Source organism: Schistocerca nitens, chromosome 6 (genome assembly GCF_023898315.1).
Source record: "Schistocerca nitens isolate TAMUIC-IGC-003100 chromosome 6, iqSchNite1.1, whole genome shotgun sequence".
Taxonomy (NCBI): domain Eukaryota; kingdom Metazoa; phylum Arthropoda; class Insecta; order Orthoptera; family Acrididae; genus Schistocerca; species Schistocerca nitens.
Window position 1 is genome coordinate 229,742,386 of NC_064619.1, and position 17,528 is coordinate 229,759,913.

General features: G+C 43.2%; 1 protein-coding gene across 3 annotated transcripts in view; it reads right to left on the reverse strand.

The window, feature by feature from the left end:
• Window positions 1–2,427: 2,427 nt before the first annotated feature.
• LOC126262538 (cytochrome P450 6k1-like) overlaps window positions 2,428–17,528 on the reverse strand; it is a 102,688-nt gene continuing 87,587 nt past the window's right edge. For 2 of the 3 annotated variants that reach the window (XM_049959219.1, XM_049959218.1), the window contains exon 8: window positions 2,428–2,707. In XM_049959219.1, the coding sequence (XP_049815176.1) occupies window positions 2,541–2,707 (167 nt within the window). In that variant the 3' untranslated portion in view covers window positions 2,428–2,540. The remainder of the gene's footprint in view (window positions 2,708–17,528) is intronic. The other variant, XM_049959217.1, reaches the window with a different exon arrangement.

The window sequence follows — 17,528 nt, forward strand, 5'->3', positions numbered from 1 at the left end:
CCGATGTCATGTAATTCTGTCAGAGACAGCAAAGGACCTGGAAGAGAAGTTGAACGGAATGGATAGTGTCTTGAAAGGAGAATACATGATGAACACCAACAAAAGCAAAACGAGGATAATGGAATGTAGTCAAATTAAATTAGGTGATGCTGAGGGAATTATATTCGGAAATGAGACACTTAAAGCAGTGGATGAGTTTTGCTATTTGGAGAGCAAAATAACTGATGATGGTCGAACTAGAGAGGATATAAAATGTAGACTGGCAATTGCAAGAAAAGCGTTTCTGAGGAAGAGAAATTTGTTAACATCAAGTATAGATTTGGGTGTCAGGAAGTCTTTTCTGAAAGTATTTGTATGGAGTGTAGCCAGGTATGGAAGTGAAATATGGACGATAAATAGTTTAGACAAGAAGAGAATAGGGGCTTTCGAAATGTGGTGCTACAGAAGAATACTGAGGATTAGATGGATAGATCACGTAACTAATGAGGAGGTACTGACTAGAATTGGGAATAAGAGGAATTTGTGGCACAACTTGACTAGAAGAAGGGATCGGTTGGTAGGACATGTTCTGAGGCATCAAGGGATCACCAATTTAGTATTGGAGGGCAGCGTGGAGGGTAAAAATCGTAGAGGGAGACCAAGAGATGAATACACTAAGCAGATTCAGAAGGATGTAGATTGCAGAAGGTATTCGATGAGGAAGCTTGCACAGGATAGGGTAGCATGGAGCGCTGCATCAAACCAGTCTCTGGACTGAAGACCACAACAACAACCAAGGAACTAACACATTAATATGTCTTTCGAGACCATAAGGTGAAAGATGCTGAAGAATGAGGATCACTGCAAAAACTTGGATCTTTTTCACTGGAAAGTTAGCAGAAACATTATCGTAAATATGGGGTTTTATACATGTTGAAGAGCGTCAGATAATTCCTGATGTACTGTAAGGAGCGCTATAAGAGGCTTACTTACTCTGATTGCATTAATGCTCTGAAGATGGGCAGAAGTCAGTTATTACATGTAACTCACTTTATGAGATACTTGTAACAGTACATATGTCAGCTAGTTCTATTAAGTAATTTGTCAGTGAAGATGAAGACGTTTTCCTCTACTTAATCCCTTAGGTTCCATCTTAAACTATATTTTATTAGAAATAAAATTTTGTTTTGGATGCCAGAGAATTATTAAAATGTATATTGTCCAAACAATGATGACACTTGTTGTGATTTCAGTCATAGTAATTTTAAACGCGTTTGAGCTACAGGGGATGGAGAAAAATACGAAAACACCGCTAGAAATTCATGGATGGACATAAAACCAGATGCTAGCCAAGCCTGCACGTTGCGCAGCTGTATTTGAGCACGAACGGCACCTGCGCAACGTCTTCAACACGAAGTGGCGGTCGTCGTCAAAACAGTGTAGTTCTGAGTGCATAATGTCGGAGCTCAATGGATTCGAACGCGGGCAAATTGTTTGTAGACGTTTAGTGGGTTAGTGGGTGCTTCGGTAAACAAAGTAGCCGATGTGTTCGGCGTTTCACGAGGCACCGAACTGAAGATTTATACTGCAGCCAGGAAAGCGGAAAACACCATCCGTCAAGTCACAAGGCGGACGAAAGTTTGTTGAGTGAACGAGGCGGACGGTCATTGAAGAGGGTTGTCACGAAAAATGAAACGGCAGTAGCACAAGTCGCTGCAGGATTGAACGTCGCACTCGCGAATCTTTTCAGTACCAAAACAACACGGAGGGGGCTCCACAAGCAGGGAATTACAGGGCGAACTGGAAATCCAAAAACACATATCAGTGAGGTAAATGCCCTTCACAGGAAAACGTGGTACCGACGCCATAAAACGGGAACTGTGTAACAATGGAAGGAAGTTATTCAGTCGATCAGTCTCGTTCTCCCTGTTTCCAATTTCTAGTAGAGTTCACGTCCCAAGAATGAACAAGGCTGGGCTTCGGTGATGACTGGGGAAGGCATGTCGTGGTGTTTCGTGGGCCCCACAGCACCTCTGCGAGTTCGCGTTACTGCCAAGGATTAGGAATGGTAATGTGTGGTGTTTTTATATTTTTGTCCATCCCCTGTATATTGTATGTATCACTATAAAGTTACTAGCAAAGTAAATTTTTGTGTAATGTGTTAACAGCGTTATATTAACGTCCCTCTGAAGCAAGGAAGTTTGTATTTCCTTCTGTGAATGACAGGTGTTTTAATTTACGATCACATATTCTATTCAAAGTGATTCATGAAAGTACAAACGTACTCTTAAAAGCAGTTGACAGTGTCGCATACGAGTATGTATGATAGGCACTGTATCATCACGTGGGAAGGTAGGATCCTGTATAGATGTGCATTATTTGGAAAACAATGAGCCGACTTATACTTCACTCTCATAGTAAAATAGTGTATTTTATCATAATGTAATTTAATTTTAACATATTGCAACAATGTAAAGCTAAAAGAGCAACTTGATAAGCTCTGAAGCAATCCACAGCGTTACTTTGATATGATATCTTGGATCCATTCAATGTGAACGTCGTTAGAATCTCTTTTCAAGTCGTAGCTGGATGCCACTTTTAGGCATCAGTATAATGGACATAGAACTGTACTCGAGGTTCGTCACCGTTTTTTCCGTGGTCCGAACGTTGTACCTCGACAACAGGTAAGCGAGTCCCACCTTGACTTGCAACAGACCGAGCCTCATACCTGAAATAGAAAGACAAGTAACGTAAGGAGGCTGTGTATTAGGCAAGGCAACAGAGTAGTTAACTAAATCTCTATGTTATTGAAAATTAAACAAGATTACGAGAGAATTCTATTTTTGTTCCAATGCACCTGTGTATTCATGATACTGCGTATATACAAATGTTTAGAAAGACAGTTGGACAAATATCAAACACTTGAAAGTAAAACCGATAAAATGGAAACTACAAAGTCGATGACATCAATAATAACAAAAAAAATTCACCATATACAGTTACTTCATTTTAAAAGGCTTCGTAATTTCTCAAATAATGGGGAAAGTGGAGCTTGAGCTTTTCCCATCTATCGTATATCGTACAGGAATGCAGCAGGGTAACGTTCTCGACAGACGGTGGTATTTCTAGGGGTGAACACTTCGTCGTTTTCAAGGTACGAATCCTACGAGAGATCACCGTTTACTGCATATGTGCTGTGAAAACGATGCCGTGCTCAGCTATCGAAATTTGGCAGTCTCGAAGACGTTATTTGGCTGCAGTCCCCCAGGGTTACTTGAATAATGAAGGAAATGTAGGTCTTGGCCATCACCGGAAACTGCAGCCTATGGAATAGTTCGAGGAATACAGGCTGTTTCAGAGAGAACAATAAATATTTTACAATGTGGTTCTGCAGACTAATTCGAATGAAACATGTGTCCAGGTTTTATTGGTAGCAGAGGTACAGCTGTTGGAATATAACCCACACAAATATGCACAGAAGGTACTGGGCCAAGTAAAGGCAAGTGATATAGTACACATCTGATTTTCATAAGCCCATCTGCAATTTCATTGCACTTTCTAATCCTCTTGAAAACAGCACACGCTGTTTTTCTGAGTTCGTCTTGGCGTTTATTTGTAAAGGGAGCGCTGTTCGTAATCCGAACAGTTACTTAGTCTAATGTGTTTACTTTGTACACTCCTGGAAATTGAAATAAGAACACCGTGAATTCATTGTCCCAGGAAGGGGAAACTTTATTGGCACATTCCTGGGGTCAGATACATCACATGATCACACTGACAGAACCACAGGCACATAGACACAGGCAACAGAGCATGCACAATGTCGGCACTAGTACAGTGTATATCCACCTTTCGCAGCAATGCAGGCTGCTATTCTCCCATGGAGACGATCGTAGAGATGCTGGATGTAGTCCTGTGGAACGGTTTGCCATGCCATTTCCACCTGGCGCCTCAGTTGGACCAGCGTTCGTGCTGGACGTGCAGACCGTGTGAGACGACGCTTCATCCAGTCCCAAACATGCTCAATGGGGGACAGATCCGGAGATCTTGCTGGCCAGGGTAGTTGACTTACACCTTCTAGAGCACGTTGGGTGGCACGGGATACATGCGGACGTGCTCTGTCCTGTTGGAAGAGCAAGTTCCCTTGCCGGTCTAGGAATGGTAGAACGATGGGTTCGATGACGGTTTGGATGTACCGTGCACTATTCAGTGTCCCCTCGACGATCACCAGTGGTGTACGGCCAGTGTAGGAGATCGCTCCCCACACCATGATGCCGGGTGTTGGCCCTGTGTGCCTCGGTCGTATGCAGTCCTGATTGTGGCGCTCACCTGCACGGCGCCAAACACGCATACGACCATCATTGGCACCAAGGCAGAAGCGACTCTCATCGCTGAAGACGACACGTCTCCATTCGTCCCTCCATTCACGCCTGTCGCGACACCACTGGAGGCGGGCTGCACGATGATGGGGCGTGAGCGGAAGACGGCCTAACGGTGTGCGGGACCGTAGCCCAGCTTCATGGAGACGGTTGCGAATGGTCCTCGCCGATACCCCAGGAGCAACAGTGTCCCTAATTTGCTGGGAAGTGGCGGTGCGGTCCCCTACGGCACTGCGTAGGATCCTACGGTCTTGGCGTGCATCCGTGCGTCGCTGCGGTCCGGTCCCAGGTCGACGGGCACGTGCACCTTCCGCCGACCACTGGCGACAACATCGATGTACTGTGGGGACCTCACGCCCCACGTGTTGAGCAATTCGGCGGTACGTCCACCCGGCCTCCCGCATGCCCACTATACGCCCTCGCTCAAAGTCCGTCAACTGCACATACGGTTCACGTCCACGCTGTCGCGGCATGCTACCAGTGTTAAAGACTGCGATGGAGCTCCGTATGCCACGGCAAACTGGCTGACACTGACGGCGGCGGTGCACAAATGCTGCGCAGCTAGCGCCATTCGACGGCCAACACCGCGGTTCCTGGTGCGTCCGCTGTGCCGTGCGTGTGATCATTGCTTGTACAGCCCTCTCGCAGTGTCCGGAGCAAGTATGGTGGGTCTGACACACCGGTGTCAATGTGTTCTTTTTTCCATTTCCAGGAGTGTATCTGCAGTCTTTGCATTCCAACTATTGCCATAGGCATAAAGCGCTGGAACATTGTTGGTCAAAGAACTTAGTCATTTCTATCGATCTATCTTCTGCTGAATGTTAGGTTTAGATTATGTGTTACTTGACGTCTATAATGGTAGGATCGCCGTCATGCTGGAAGAGCATACCCATGCTTGCAGTCAAAAAGGATCTCTTCCAATAATGAAGGAAGCTCTCTTTCAGGGAATTCTAGCTAATGGGGCCTGTACGAGGATGCGTTAGGCAAGAGGCCCAATTAGCTGATTGTCTCTCATACCACAACACGCATATACAGAGAAGTCTTGTTGAAAATATGTCTTCAATACGGCATGTCGGCTTTCGTCGGACCACCGATGTTACTGAGGAGTGTTATTGACAGCATCACGAATAAAAGTGGCTTTAGCAGCAAACAATACCGATGGCAGTACTCGGAGATTTGCAATTAGCCAACCACAAAATTCCAATCGTCTACCTTCATCTGTTTCTCCAAGTGGTCGAATATGCTACAAATGAAAGGACAGAGTCCGTGAATACGCAGTGTCCGCCGTATGTTTGAATGTGAAACACCGATGTGTACAGAAATTCTGCGTTGGCGTGTTTGAAGGATTACGTTCTACGAGCTGAATAATTCATGAAATGTATTCGCAGTTGCCAATATGGACAACCGTAAGTTCTATAATGGAATGAAGACAGTGAAAATTTGTCCCGGATCGGGATTCGAACCCGGATTTCCCACTTATCGCGAGAGGTCGCTTATCCGAGCACGACTCACAGCCGACCCGAACTTCCATAGTTATGTCGTCAACTGAATAATGTCTTCTACTTCATTTACTCTCTGTTCATTTATATATTCAGATGAAAAATGAGTGTCGCGCGCTGCACCAGTCTCACACAGTTTAGTGAAAAGACGAGTAAACACTCATGAATGAAGTTAGGAAATCGTCTACCGTATTTCTAACAAGCAGCAGCAGTGTTTCCGTTACAAAACAATACATAAATACTACATCGGCATACATCACATTCGTGAATACGTGCAGTGTCAATCGCACAACAAATCACAATCACGAAACAATTCAAAAATTCAATTGTCTAAGCTCAAGCACAACTTTACGTTAACTTCAAAATTGAAATGAAAATCGGAAAAGGAAGTCGCAGCTACTTGAATACCGACCCGCGAAATGAAAACTTATCTCCGTAGGCATTTGTATCTCAGTAACCACTAACATTACACACATGTTACATGGAATAATGTATTAGAATTAGTCTATGTTACCAGCGTCTAAAATGTCTACTGTTCCTCATGAAACTCCCTGTATAGCAAACCGCGCTGGCTAGATCAAGTAAACCAAACAGATCCGTCCTTTTCTCATATTAAATTAGAGCACTTGCCCGCGAAAGGCAAAGGTCCCGAGTTCGAGTCTCGGTTCGGCACACAGTTTTAATCTGCCAGGAAGTTTCATATCAGCGCACACTCCGCTGTAGAGTGCAAATTTCATTCTAGATACATTTTAATTAGTTACAGTTAACATAAGACATCAAACTTTTCAATTTATTTTAGTGTTCCGTAATTCTCATAATACCGATACGTGTACCTTTAAGTAGTAATTTTCATACATAATGAACATTATATTCTTACTCTTCGTATTACTGACTTACAATTCACTAACATCATCATCATAATCATCATCATCATTATCATTAGCTGCAGCACCAAACTGGCACACAGTGCTGCATACAGGCCCGCTCTGCACTTCTTCGTGTCTTACAGTCTTCACTCACAGGCCTCTACACATTTGTGTCAATGCAGTCTGCCCACCCTACATCAGGTCGCGATCTCTACCTTCTGGCATTTCCTGCAATCCAACTAAACCGTCCGTGGTCCCTGCCAGCCGGCAGCCGTATTACTGGCACTATTTCCTACCGATCGCTATTTTGTTTCCATTACAACCTGTTCCCTGATCATTTTCTTCTCTTTACTGTCTCTCCAAGCAATCTGGACAGGAATCAATCCGTTCCGAGCTGAGAGGCACTCGGCTTTCGAATGGTTTCCGCATCTAAGCTCCATCTCTCAGTGCCATAAGGCAAAACTGCTAACACATGCTGATTGCTAACTTTGTATTACAGATAAACTGGAAGTTTTATTTTCAGAATTTTATTTAGTTTACAGGAAGCGCTTCAGATCAATTTTTAGTCTTCTGCTCTTTCTTGGTTGTGCATCCAGTCGTCTTCCTCAACAGTGATAGATACACTAACACAAAAACTGCATTATTAAACTGTACCATCTTCTTTTCGATATGCCGTTTATGCGTTATTTATGTCTTATTACAGCTGATTTTACGAACATTTTTAAACTTGCTTAATTAAGGTCTTTCATTAATTAAATGCACTAGAAACAAACTTTGCAATTTCATTAGAAAAATTAACGGTGGTTCAGTTACGTTCTATTTATCCATACTCTTTGTTTTTCTAATTTAAGGATAAGACAAGTTACTCTTGTGCTGTGTCCTCGGGGTCTTTAGCGGCTACATGACTGACGAAACTGTTCGCGGTTTAAAAGCTTCGTCATTTCGAAACGAACGGCTTGTAAGCCGAGAAGAGTTTGTTTACCCTTGCACTATTGATAATTTGGGTGATATAGCACCTCCCTGTTAGACTCCTCTTTTAGTTTTGAGCTTCACACTATTTTAATGAGGTATAATAGAAAGTGTTGCCTTAATGTATATATTCTTCAGTAAGATAACTTAGTTTGATTCAACGTCTTGTTCCTCAAGGGCTCTTAGTAGAGGTTTTATTGAAAGCGACTCCAAAGCTTACTCAAAATGCACGAATCCCAAGCGGAATCCTACCGTAACTCACACTTAGTGCCCGTTCTACAGTTTCGTTCACAGCTTCTGAATTGTCCATTGCATTACATTGATTTCTATAGTCAACTTTTTCCTTTGAGTGATTATAAAATTCAGTATTCTTTACTATACGGTTGGCGATAATTTTAACGAATACTTCGGCGTGGAGACTGCTAGGTTTCTTCCTCTACATCAATACTTCGCAAGCCACATTATGGTGTGTAGCGGAGGGTACTCTGTGTACCGCTGCCACTCCCCCCTTTTTTTGTTCCACTTGCGAATGATTCGCAGTTAGAACGATTGAATTGCACGTAATCCTCTGTGTCAGGTCGAATCTCTCTAATCTGGTCTTCACAGTCTTTTCGTGAGATACACGTCGCAGGAAGTAATGTATTGGTTGACTCTTATACGAACGCACTCTTTCAGAACGTTAACAGGAAACCGCACCGTGATACAGAACGTCTATCTCTTAGCGTCCCCACTGGTGTTCACTGTGCATTTCCGCCACGCTTTCACGCTTACTAAATGGACATGTAACGAAGCGTGCTACTCTTCTTTGGATCTTCCCTATTTCATCTATTAACCCTATCTGGTGTGGATCCCACATTGACGAGTAGTATCCAAGAATCGGTCGAATGAGTGGTTTGTTAATATTTCCTTGGCTGATAGGCTATACTTCCCGAGGATTCTAACTATGACTCTGTCTGGCATCTGCCTTACTCGCGATTAATTTTATGAGGTAGTTCCACTTTAAATCACTCCCTACTCATCCTCTTAAATATATTGTGGAAGATACTGGTTCTAGTGACTTTTCTGTTATCGTGTAGTCATACAAGAAAGGAAATTTCTTTCTGGATATGCGCAATACGTTACGTTTGTGTACGTTGAAGTCAGTTACCTCTCCCTGCGCCAAGTGTCGGTCCTCTGCAGGTCTGCCAGCATTTTGCTACAATTTTATACGCCGCGACTATTCTATACAACAGCATTAGCAGCGAAAAGTTTCATGGAACTTCCTATGTTGTCCTCTAGGTCATTTATATGTACTGTGAAAAGTAATGGTGCTATAATGCTCCCTTGGGGTACGCATGAAGTTATCTGAAGACTTCTACGCTTCCAGAATGGTATGCTGAGTTCTGTTTTAGATTAGATTTACTTTCATTCCAATTGATCCGTAGTGAGGAGGTCCTCCAGGATGTAGAACATGTCAGAAAAACAATAATACGTGACAAATATTTACAACTGAAACAAATAAGCTAATGTACCTTCCACAGGTCCCAAGTGGAATGATCGTCACTTTTTTTAATGAACACTATATGAAAGGATCATTTTACAACACTTGTTTACTAAGATCGCATTAATGCACTGAATTTAAAATGTTAAAAAAAGTTGTTTTTTGTTTATAAGGTAATAAACATATGATAGAAATACTACAGTACTTATTTAGAGTGAACACATTACTGCGCTGAAATGGTGCAGAAGTTAGATTGTACTTTACACACACACACACACACACACACACACACACAAAATGTGGAAACTCTTCAACTCAGTTAGCTGGATTCCGCATCTTCCGGAAGTCAAGGAAGACGCCTGTATATACTGCTTTCTCGTGGACGATCAGAGCGGGCTGGGTTTTACACGATCATTATTTTCAGAATCCATGTCGAATGGCTCTAAGTACTATGGGACTTACCATCGGAGGTCATCAGTCCCCTAGACTTATAACTACTTAAACCTAACTAACCTAAGGACATTACACACATCCATGTCCGAGGCAGGATTCGAACCTGCGACTGTAGCAGCAGCGCGGTTCCGGACTGAAGCGCCTAGAACCGCTCGGCCACAGAGGCCGGCGGAATCCATGTTCACTTCTACAGAACAGGTTCTAGGTCTCTGGTATTTCATGACTTGTCTGCGTCCCTTCTCAGTACATAATGATTGTTACAATACAGTTAAGTAGACTGAAAGTATTCCTAGACTGAATAGAAGAACTTTCTCACAGTGAAAGCCTTGAGCTTGGGTTTGGAAATCTGCAGTTCGTCAGGAACAGCCTTCATCTCTTGTGGGAACCTGTTGGAAATTATCGTATATGGAGCAACCAAAAAGTTTCCGTTCGAACCTAACACCTTGCTTACAAGTCGGTGCTGATATACCGACGTCGGAGTCGGGCTGGGTTGCACACACGCTGCAGCACTGCCTCCGAATGGAAAGTTTTTGATGGATCCTTACAGCAGGCCGCTCGCCGGCCAGTTATGTTTCCGGCACAGGGCCTGCTTGCAGAAAGTAGTCTGAACCACTGCTGCCGGCGCTTCTCCTCCGAAGACAGTCATTTGCTGACATTACAAATACATGAGCTGTCAAAGATCGTCGTCCTGGTGGAAAAGTTAGTGATACTTGAAGGCTCTGACTGACAATATGTCGGTTTTTGGGAATGACATTCGTATCTGTATTTGGAACGCCAGTGGCGTGCATAACAAAAAACTCGAATTACAAGATTTCATGGCCTGCCACAAAATCGAAGTGTCCTATCTGAGACTCGTCTTTGGCCGTCAGAAATATTGAAGCTTAGTAATATGGTGGACTACAACCATGATAGACCCCAGGGACGTGGCGGTCGCTCAGTGGTCTAACTTCGCCTCTCCATTAGACACCGGGAAATAGTTCTACCACCTTTACAGGACCTGGAAGCGAACGCTGTTACGGTTTGGAGGGAACAAGGCGAGGTGACTTTTTTAGTGTCATATCTTCGTTCCAACGCTCGGTTTATCGAGCAGGACCTACGAACGATTCTCACTCCTTAAGGCAAGACCTTTATAGGTGGTGACCGGAATGCTAAGCATCACACTTGGCACTCCAGTAACACCAGTTCAAAAGGACTCTAATTGCATCGACTGGAATAGGACTTAGACCTCGAAGTCTGCTGGCGTACAGAACCTACCAATATTCCGTACCCCAGACGCCAGCTCCCGAACGTAAAGGACTTTGTCATTATCTCTTTTTTATGATCACAGTTGTCTTAAAAATGAGCACAAATACCAAGAAAATGTATAAGAAGAAATTCTTTGCTTTGGTAACAATAATGAATATGAAAGCTGGCCGGCCGGAGTGGCCGTGCGGTTCTAGGCGCTACAGTCTGGAACCGCGTGACCGCTACGGTCGCAGGTTCGAATCCTGCCTCGGGCATGGATGTGTGTGATGTCCTTAGGTTAGTTCGGTTTAAGTAGTTCTAAGTTCTAGGGGACTGATGACCTCAGAAGTTAAGTCCCATAGTGCTCAGAGCCATTTGAACCATTTTATGAAAGCTGGAGTATGCACAATAAGTTTTTGTATTTAGGTGCTGAGCTGATAGGAAATACCTGAAGAAATCTTGGTTTAAAGGGTAGCTCTTGCTTACAGAAACTGAGTGATGGTAAACAGCATATAGGTAGACCTCGTCGAAGAAGTTCTCGTCACTGGCTCTTGGGGCGATGTATCTGAGCGGTAGACATAGCACCCAGATGTGATACCAGGCGCTGTGAGTTGTGTTTGCTTGAGGGCCGGATTGGAACGGATTTTGCTCAGCTTAATGAACTCAGGCGGGTAGATAATTGAAGGATAAGTAGCGGCTTTTATTCCTGAAGTTTACAGCGACATTCGCGTCCTAGGGTGAGGTCACCATCACATGCTAGCAATATGGGCCTCGACCAGGCCGTAGTCAGTCCGAACTCTTGTGGTGTACGAATTTTTCAACGATAGTATTTGGCCAGAAAGGAAGGAAATTTGGTGGTGTACAGTTTTTGAGCACCTTATCGTGCGCCAGTACTTTGAGTTAAATCCAAAATCTCTCCACAGTCTCTCAAGGTGTGAGGTCAGTGATCTTTTTGACTGTAATCAGGCCTTTGGAGGCTCATTCGTTCTTATCGAGAGTAGTAGATTCCTTTATTTATAGAAACAGAAGGTTGCATTACAAAAGAACTCAACTGTGTCTTACAATTTGTGTAGAAACATACTTCATCCAGTCAACAATACGAAGAAAGGTAGCGGTAAGACACTTCTACTAGGATCTTGCGAAGGAGATCGGAGTAGGATTTCGACTTTAGAAGAAGTTATGGAGTCGGAGAGAGAAAGAGAGAGAGAGAGAGAGAGTGAAAGAGAGAGACAGAGAGAGAGAGAGAGAGAGAGAGAGAGAGAGACAGACAGACAGAGAGAGAGACCTCTTCCAGCCACGCAGAATGGAATAGTTCACAAGGTCATGTCACTGGGCCACTACACCACCAAGGTCTTGCTGGCATTGCGTTGTTCTTATCATATCTTGTCAAGAGCGTACCGGAAGTACCTCATTTCAAGGTAAACCACAATCGTAAGAGTCTACTGCTGTGGGACTAAGCGTACTGAGGACTGGGGTCACCGACGAGTTTAATGTTAGATAGACAGAAATCAGTGCAAAAAGTCTCTCGCTAAATCAGTAACGGATAACAGGCATATAATTCAGAGCTATTACCTTGATACAGGGCAAAGAAGCCAGCGCTAAACACGTGTACTACTGCTCAAGGTAGACCACAGGGCACAGAAGCTAACAGGGAAATCCACACCTGAAGCGTTGAGGCAGGTCATCTGTAATGCTGCTGAAGATGATCCGTACATTCAGTAAGACAATGTAACATCTCCTTAATCCCGAACTGTTTTATGAAGGTTTGCTGGACACACCGTGGGCGTGAGAGCACTCGTGACTCCCCCCCCCCCCCCCCCCAAATCCCATCCGTTTATCACCGGATGATCTAATTTCAGTATTGAACAAATGTCGAACGACATTAAGCGTGATTGCCGTGCCTTTGACTGTCTTCTGAGCACTTTTCCTTCTTAGCATTATTGGTGATTCAGCGGTGATAACTGGAAGGCCCTCCAATGCCGTCGCTGTCTCTTGGAATAGAGGAGAGCGTTGTACCTGGAGGATAGAGTACCTAGGAACGCATGATGTTTGCCGGTCGGTGTTTCACAGAATCACATGATGGAGCTTGCACTAGAGACCACAATAAGCAGTTTCCGGCATTTACTACTGTATTTGTTGTTGAAAGGCATTAGTTGGTGTTCTGAGCACTTTTGTAACTATAACGTATTCCACATATATAAGTTCCGTGTAACATACACTGACGGAAGAAAATTCACAACATCATAATGTAATTAATGTAGAGTAACGTATTTCGGGACTGCATTTATCGAGATTAACGTATTGAAGTGGTTAACATTGCAAGATCACAGGTTAATAATGTAAGTGCGAGATAAGCCATTGCAAATGTGAAATTCTGGTACATTAATGACCGGAGTAACCGCCAGAATATTGAATGCAAGCATGCAAATTTGCGTGCATTATGTTGCACGGGCGCCGGATGTCAGTTTGTTGTGTGGAGTTCCATGCTTGTTGCACGTAGTCGCTCAGTACAGGAATGGTTAACGACGGTTGTGGTTGACGCTGTATCTGTCATCCGATGATGTTCCATATGTGCTCAATTGGAGGTAGATCTGGTGATGGAGCAGGCACTCTGTAGAGCTTGCTGTGTTTCAACAGCGGTATTTGGGCGAGCGTTATCTTATTGGAAAACATTCCCCAGAATGCTGTTCGTTGTTGGTAGCACAATAGGTCGAATCACCAGACTGTCGTACAAATTTGCAGGCAAAGTGCATGGTATGTACACGAGAGTGCTCCTGCTGTGATTTGAAATCGCACGTTGACCATAACTCCAGGTGTAGGTCCAGTGTGTCTATCATGAAACCAGGTTGATTGCGGGCCCTCAACTAGCCTCCTTCTAACCAACACACTGCCGTCACTGGCACCAAGGCAAACCCAGCTTTCTCATCAGAAGACACAACAGACCTCCACCCTGCCCTTCAATGAGCTCTCGCTTGACACCACTAAAATCGTATATGGCGGTGGTTTCGGGTCAGTGGAATGCATGGTACAAGGCGTCTGGCTCGTAGCTATCCTTGAAGTAACTGATTTGAAACAGTTCGTTGTGTCACTGTGGTGCCAGCTGCTGCTCAAATTGCTGTTGCAGATGCAGTACGGTGCACCAGAGCCGTAGATCGAACGCGATGGTCTTTCCTCTCGGTAGTACCAAGTGGCAATCCAAAGACCCGTCTTCTTGCGACCTTACATTCCCGTGACCATCGCTGCCAGCAATCATGTACAGTGGCTACACTCCAGCCAAGTCTTTCTGCAGTACTACAAGAAGAGCATCCTGCTTCTCGTAGCCCTATTACACGACCTCGTTCAAACCCAGCGAGGTGTTGATAATGGCGTCTTTGTTGCCTTAAAGGCAGTCTTGACTAACATCAACTCCCACTTCCAATCTCAAAGGTGACTAACGTTCACGACCGTTACAGCGCGTATTTAAAGCAAACCTCATAGTCGTGCTGCATCATCTTTCAGATGTAGAAACACGCCTACCAACTTTCGTTTACGTCGCACAATTCCTTCTAGGTGTTGCAATTTTTTTCCGTCAGTTTACTAAAGCTAGTTAGAAGATATTCTTAATTCTTCAGTTACAGAAACTTACGGTGAGCAAAATGCTGCTTATTTTTAAAACTCTTTACTTAATGTTTGGCCATATTTCGTCCATCACACACCATCTTGTAGGTTGAAACTGACAACAGAATGGTCCAATCCGACATGTCGAAACTTTCCCTGAAATATTTTATGCAGAAAGACCCTCTCAAAATTTTACCTTCTAAGAAGAATATAGTAATTCCAATCCCAAAGAAAGCAGGTGTTGACAGATGTGAAAATTACCGAACTATCAGTTTAATAAGTCACAGCTGCAAAATACTAACGCGAATTCTTCACAGACGAATGGAAAAACTGGTAGAAGCCGACCTCGGGGAAGATCAGTTTGGATTCCATAGAAATGTTGGAACACGTGAGGCAATACTGACCTCACGACTTATCTTAGAAGAAAGATTAAGAAAAGGCAAACCTGCGTTTCTAGCATTTGTAGACTTAGAGAAAGCTTTTGACAATGTTAACTGGAATACTCTCTTTCAAATTCTGAAGGCGGCAGGGGTAAAATACAGGGAGCGAAAGGCTATTTACAATTTGTACAGAAACCAGATGGCAGTTATAAGAGTCGAGGGGCATGAAAGGGAAGCAGTGGTTGGGAAAGGAGTGAGACAGGGTTGTAGCCTCTCCCCGATGTTATTCAATCTGTATATTGAGCAAGCAGTAAAGGAAACAAAAGAAAAATTCGGAGTAGGTATTAAAATTCATGGAGAAGAAGTAAAAACTTTGAGGTTCGCCGATGACATTGTAATTCTGTCAGAGACAGCAAAGGACTTGGAAGAGCAGTTGAACGGAATGGACAGTGTCTTGAAAGGAGGATATAAGATGAACATCAACAAAAGCAAAACGAGGATAATGGAATGTAGTCAAATTAAGTCGGGTGATGCTGAGGGAATTAGATTAGAAAATGAGACACTTAAAGTACTAAAGGAGTTTTGCTATTTAGGGAGTAAAATAACTGATGATGGTCGAAGTAGAGAGGATATAAAATGTAGACTGGCAATGGCAAGAAAAGCGTTTCTCAAGAAGAGAAATTTTTTAACATCGAGAATAGATTTAAGTGTCAGGAAGTCGTTTCTGAAAGTATTTGTATGGAGTGTAGCCATGTATGGAAGTGAAACATGGACGATAAATAGTTTGGACAAAAAGAGAATAGAAGCTTTCGAAATGTGGTGCTACAGAAGAATGCTGAAGATTAGATGGGTAGATCACATAACTAATGAGGAGGTACTGAATAGAATTGGGGAGAAGAGGAGTTTGTGGCACAACTTAACAAGAAGAAGGGATCGGTTGGTAGGACATGTTCTGAGGCATCAAGGGATCAGAAATTTAGCATTGGAGGGCAGCGTGGAGGGTAAAAATCGTAGAGAGAGACCGAGAGATGAATACACTAAGCAGATTCAGAAAGATGTAGGCTGCAGTAAGTACTGGGAGATGAAGAATCTTGCACAGGATAGAGTGGCATGGAGAGCTGCATCAAACCAGTCTCAAGACTGAAGACCACAACAACGACAACAACAACAAGGATCCCATACCGCACAGCAATGCTCTAGCAGAGGACGGAAAAGCGTAGTGTAAGCAGACTCTTTAGCAGATCTGTTGCGTCTTCTAAGCGTCCTGCCAATAAAACACAGTCTTCGGTTTGCCTTTCTCACAACATTATCTATGTGATCGTTCAAATTTAAGTTGTTCGTAATTGTACTACCTAGGTATTTAACTGAATTGACAGCCTTTAGATTTATATGATTTATCGTGCAACCGAAATTCAACGAATTTCTATTAGTGCATAGGTGGATGCCCTCATACTTTTCGTTATCCAGGGGCAAATGCCACTTTTCGCATCTTACAGATATCGTGTCTGAGTCATTTTGCATAGGGTTTTGATCTTCTGACCATTTTACTAGGCGGTAAATGACAGCATCATCTGCAGACAATCGAAGGGGGCTATTCAGATTGTCTCCTAATCGCTTATATATTAGAAACTGCAGAGGGACTATGACACTTTCTTGGGGGTTGCCAAATATCACTTGTATTTTACTCGATGGCCTTCCGTCTAATACTACGTATTGCAACCTTTCTGACAGGAAACCACAAATGTAGCTCCACAACGGAGACTATAGTCCACAGGCACGTAATTTTATTAGAATTTTCTTGTGTGGAACGGTGTTAAAAGCCTTTTGGGGATCTAGAAATATGGAATCAATTTGAGATCCCTAAATCTTCCATTCACCTTCAGCAACAATGATTTTGCGTGATCGTGCCATTTCATGTTGCTTCTTAGTGCTACGCAGTAACCGTAGCATGTCATTAAAAAACTACTGTCATCCAAATGTTTTTCAAGAGGTTCCAAAATAAGAATTTATGAAACTATAATCAGATCGGTATTAATGTATTGGGCACAAATATGGAGAACAGATGAGTATACAGAGAGAAAGATAAAGTTTTTTGAAACAAAAATTCTGAGCAAAATATTTGGACCAATATGTGAGAGAGGAGGATGGCGAAGAAAAGATAATGGGGGGATATATAATGAACCAGATGTTGTTGCATAAGGCAAGACAAGGAGACTGAGAATGGCCAGCCATATCTATAGAGGAGAGAAGGAGTCAAGATTGAAAGGAGTGCCAGAGGAGAAACCCAAATGACGAAGACATTCAGGAAGGCCGAAAATAAAATTGAGAGACATGGTGGCCAACGATTGTCAGATATTTGCTGTAGGGAAAAAAGACGCCAGTATCAGGAGGAGCCTACTTGACGAGGCCAAATACTGACAGCTGTTTATGGAGCCACGAGAGTAAGAGAAAGTCTTAGAATTACTCAAAGAATTTGAGGTGTTCAAGAAGTTCACCACTACTCTTGGAATCATATACTATAGGATTGTTTCTATATATTAGATGCATTAGCTCACATGTGTCCACATTTTAAGAGGCTAGCATCCACTATTGCAAATCTGAAATTTTATCCAAGTTATTCTGCCATTCCTTGCTCATTGAGTCAATATCCTCATGTTTTTTTGTAAAGCATATCTAAAACGATTGATGGTAATAAGCAGAGT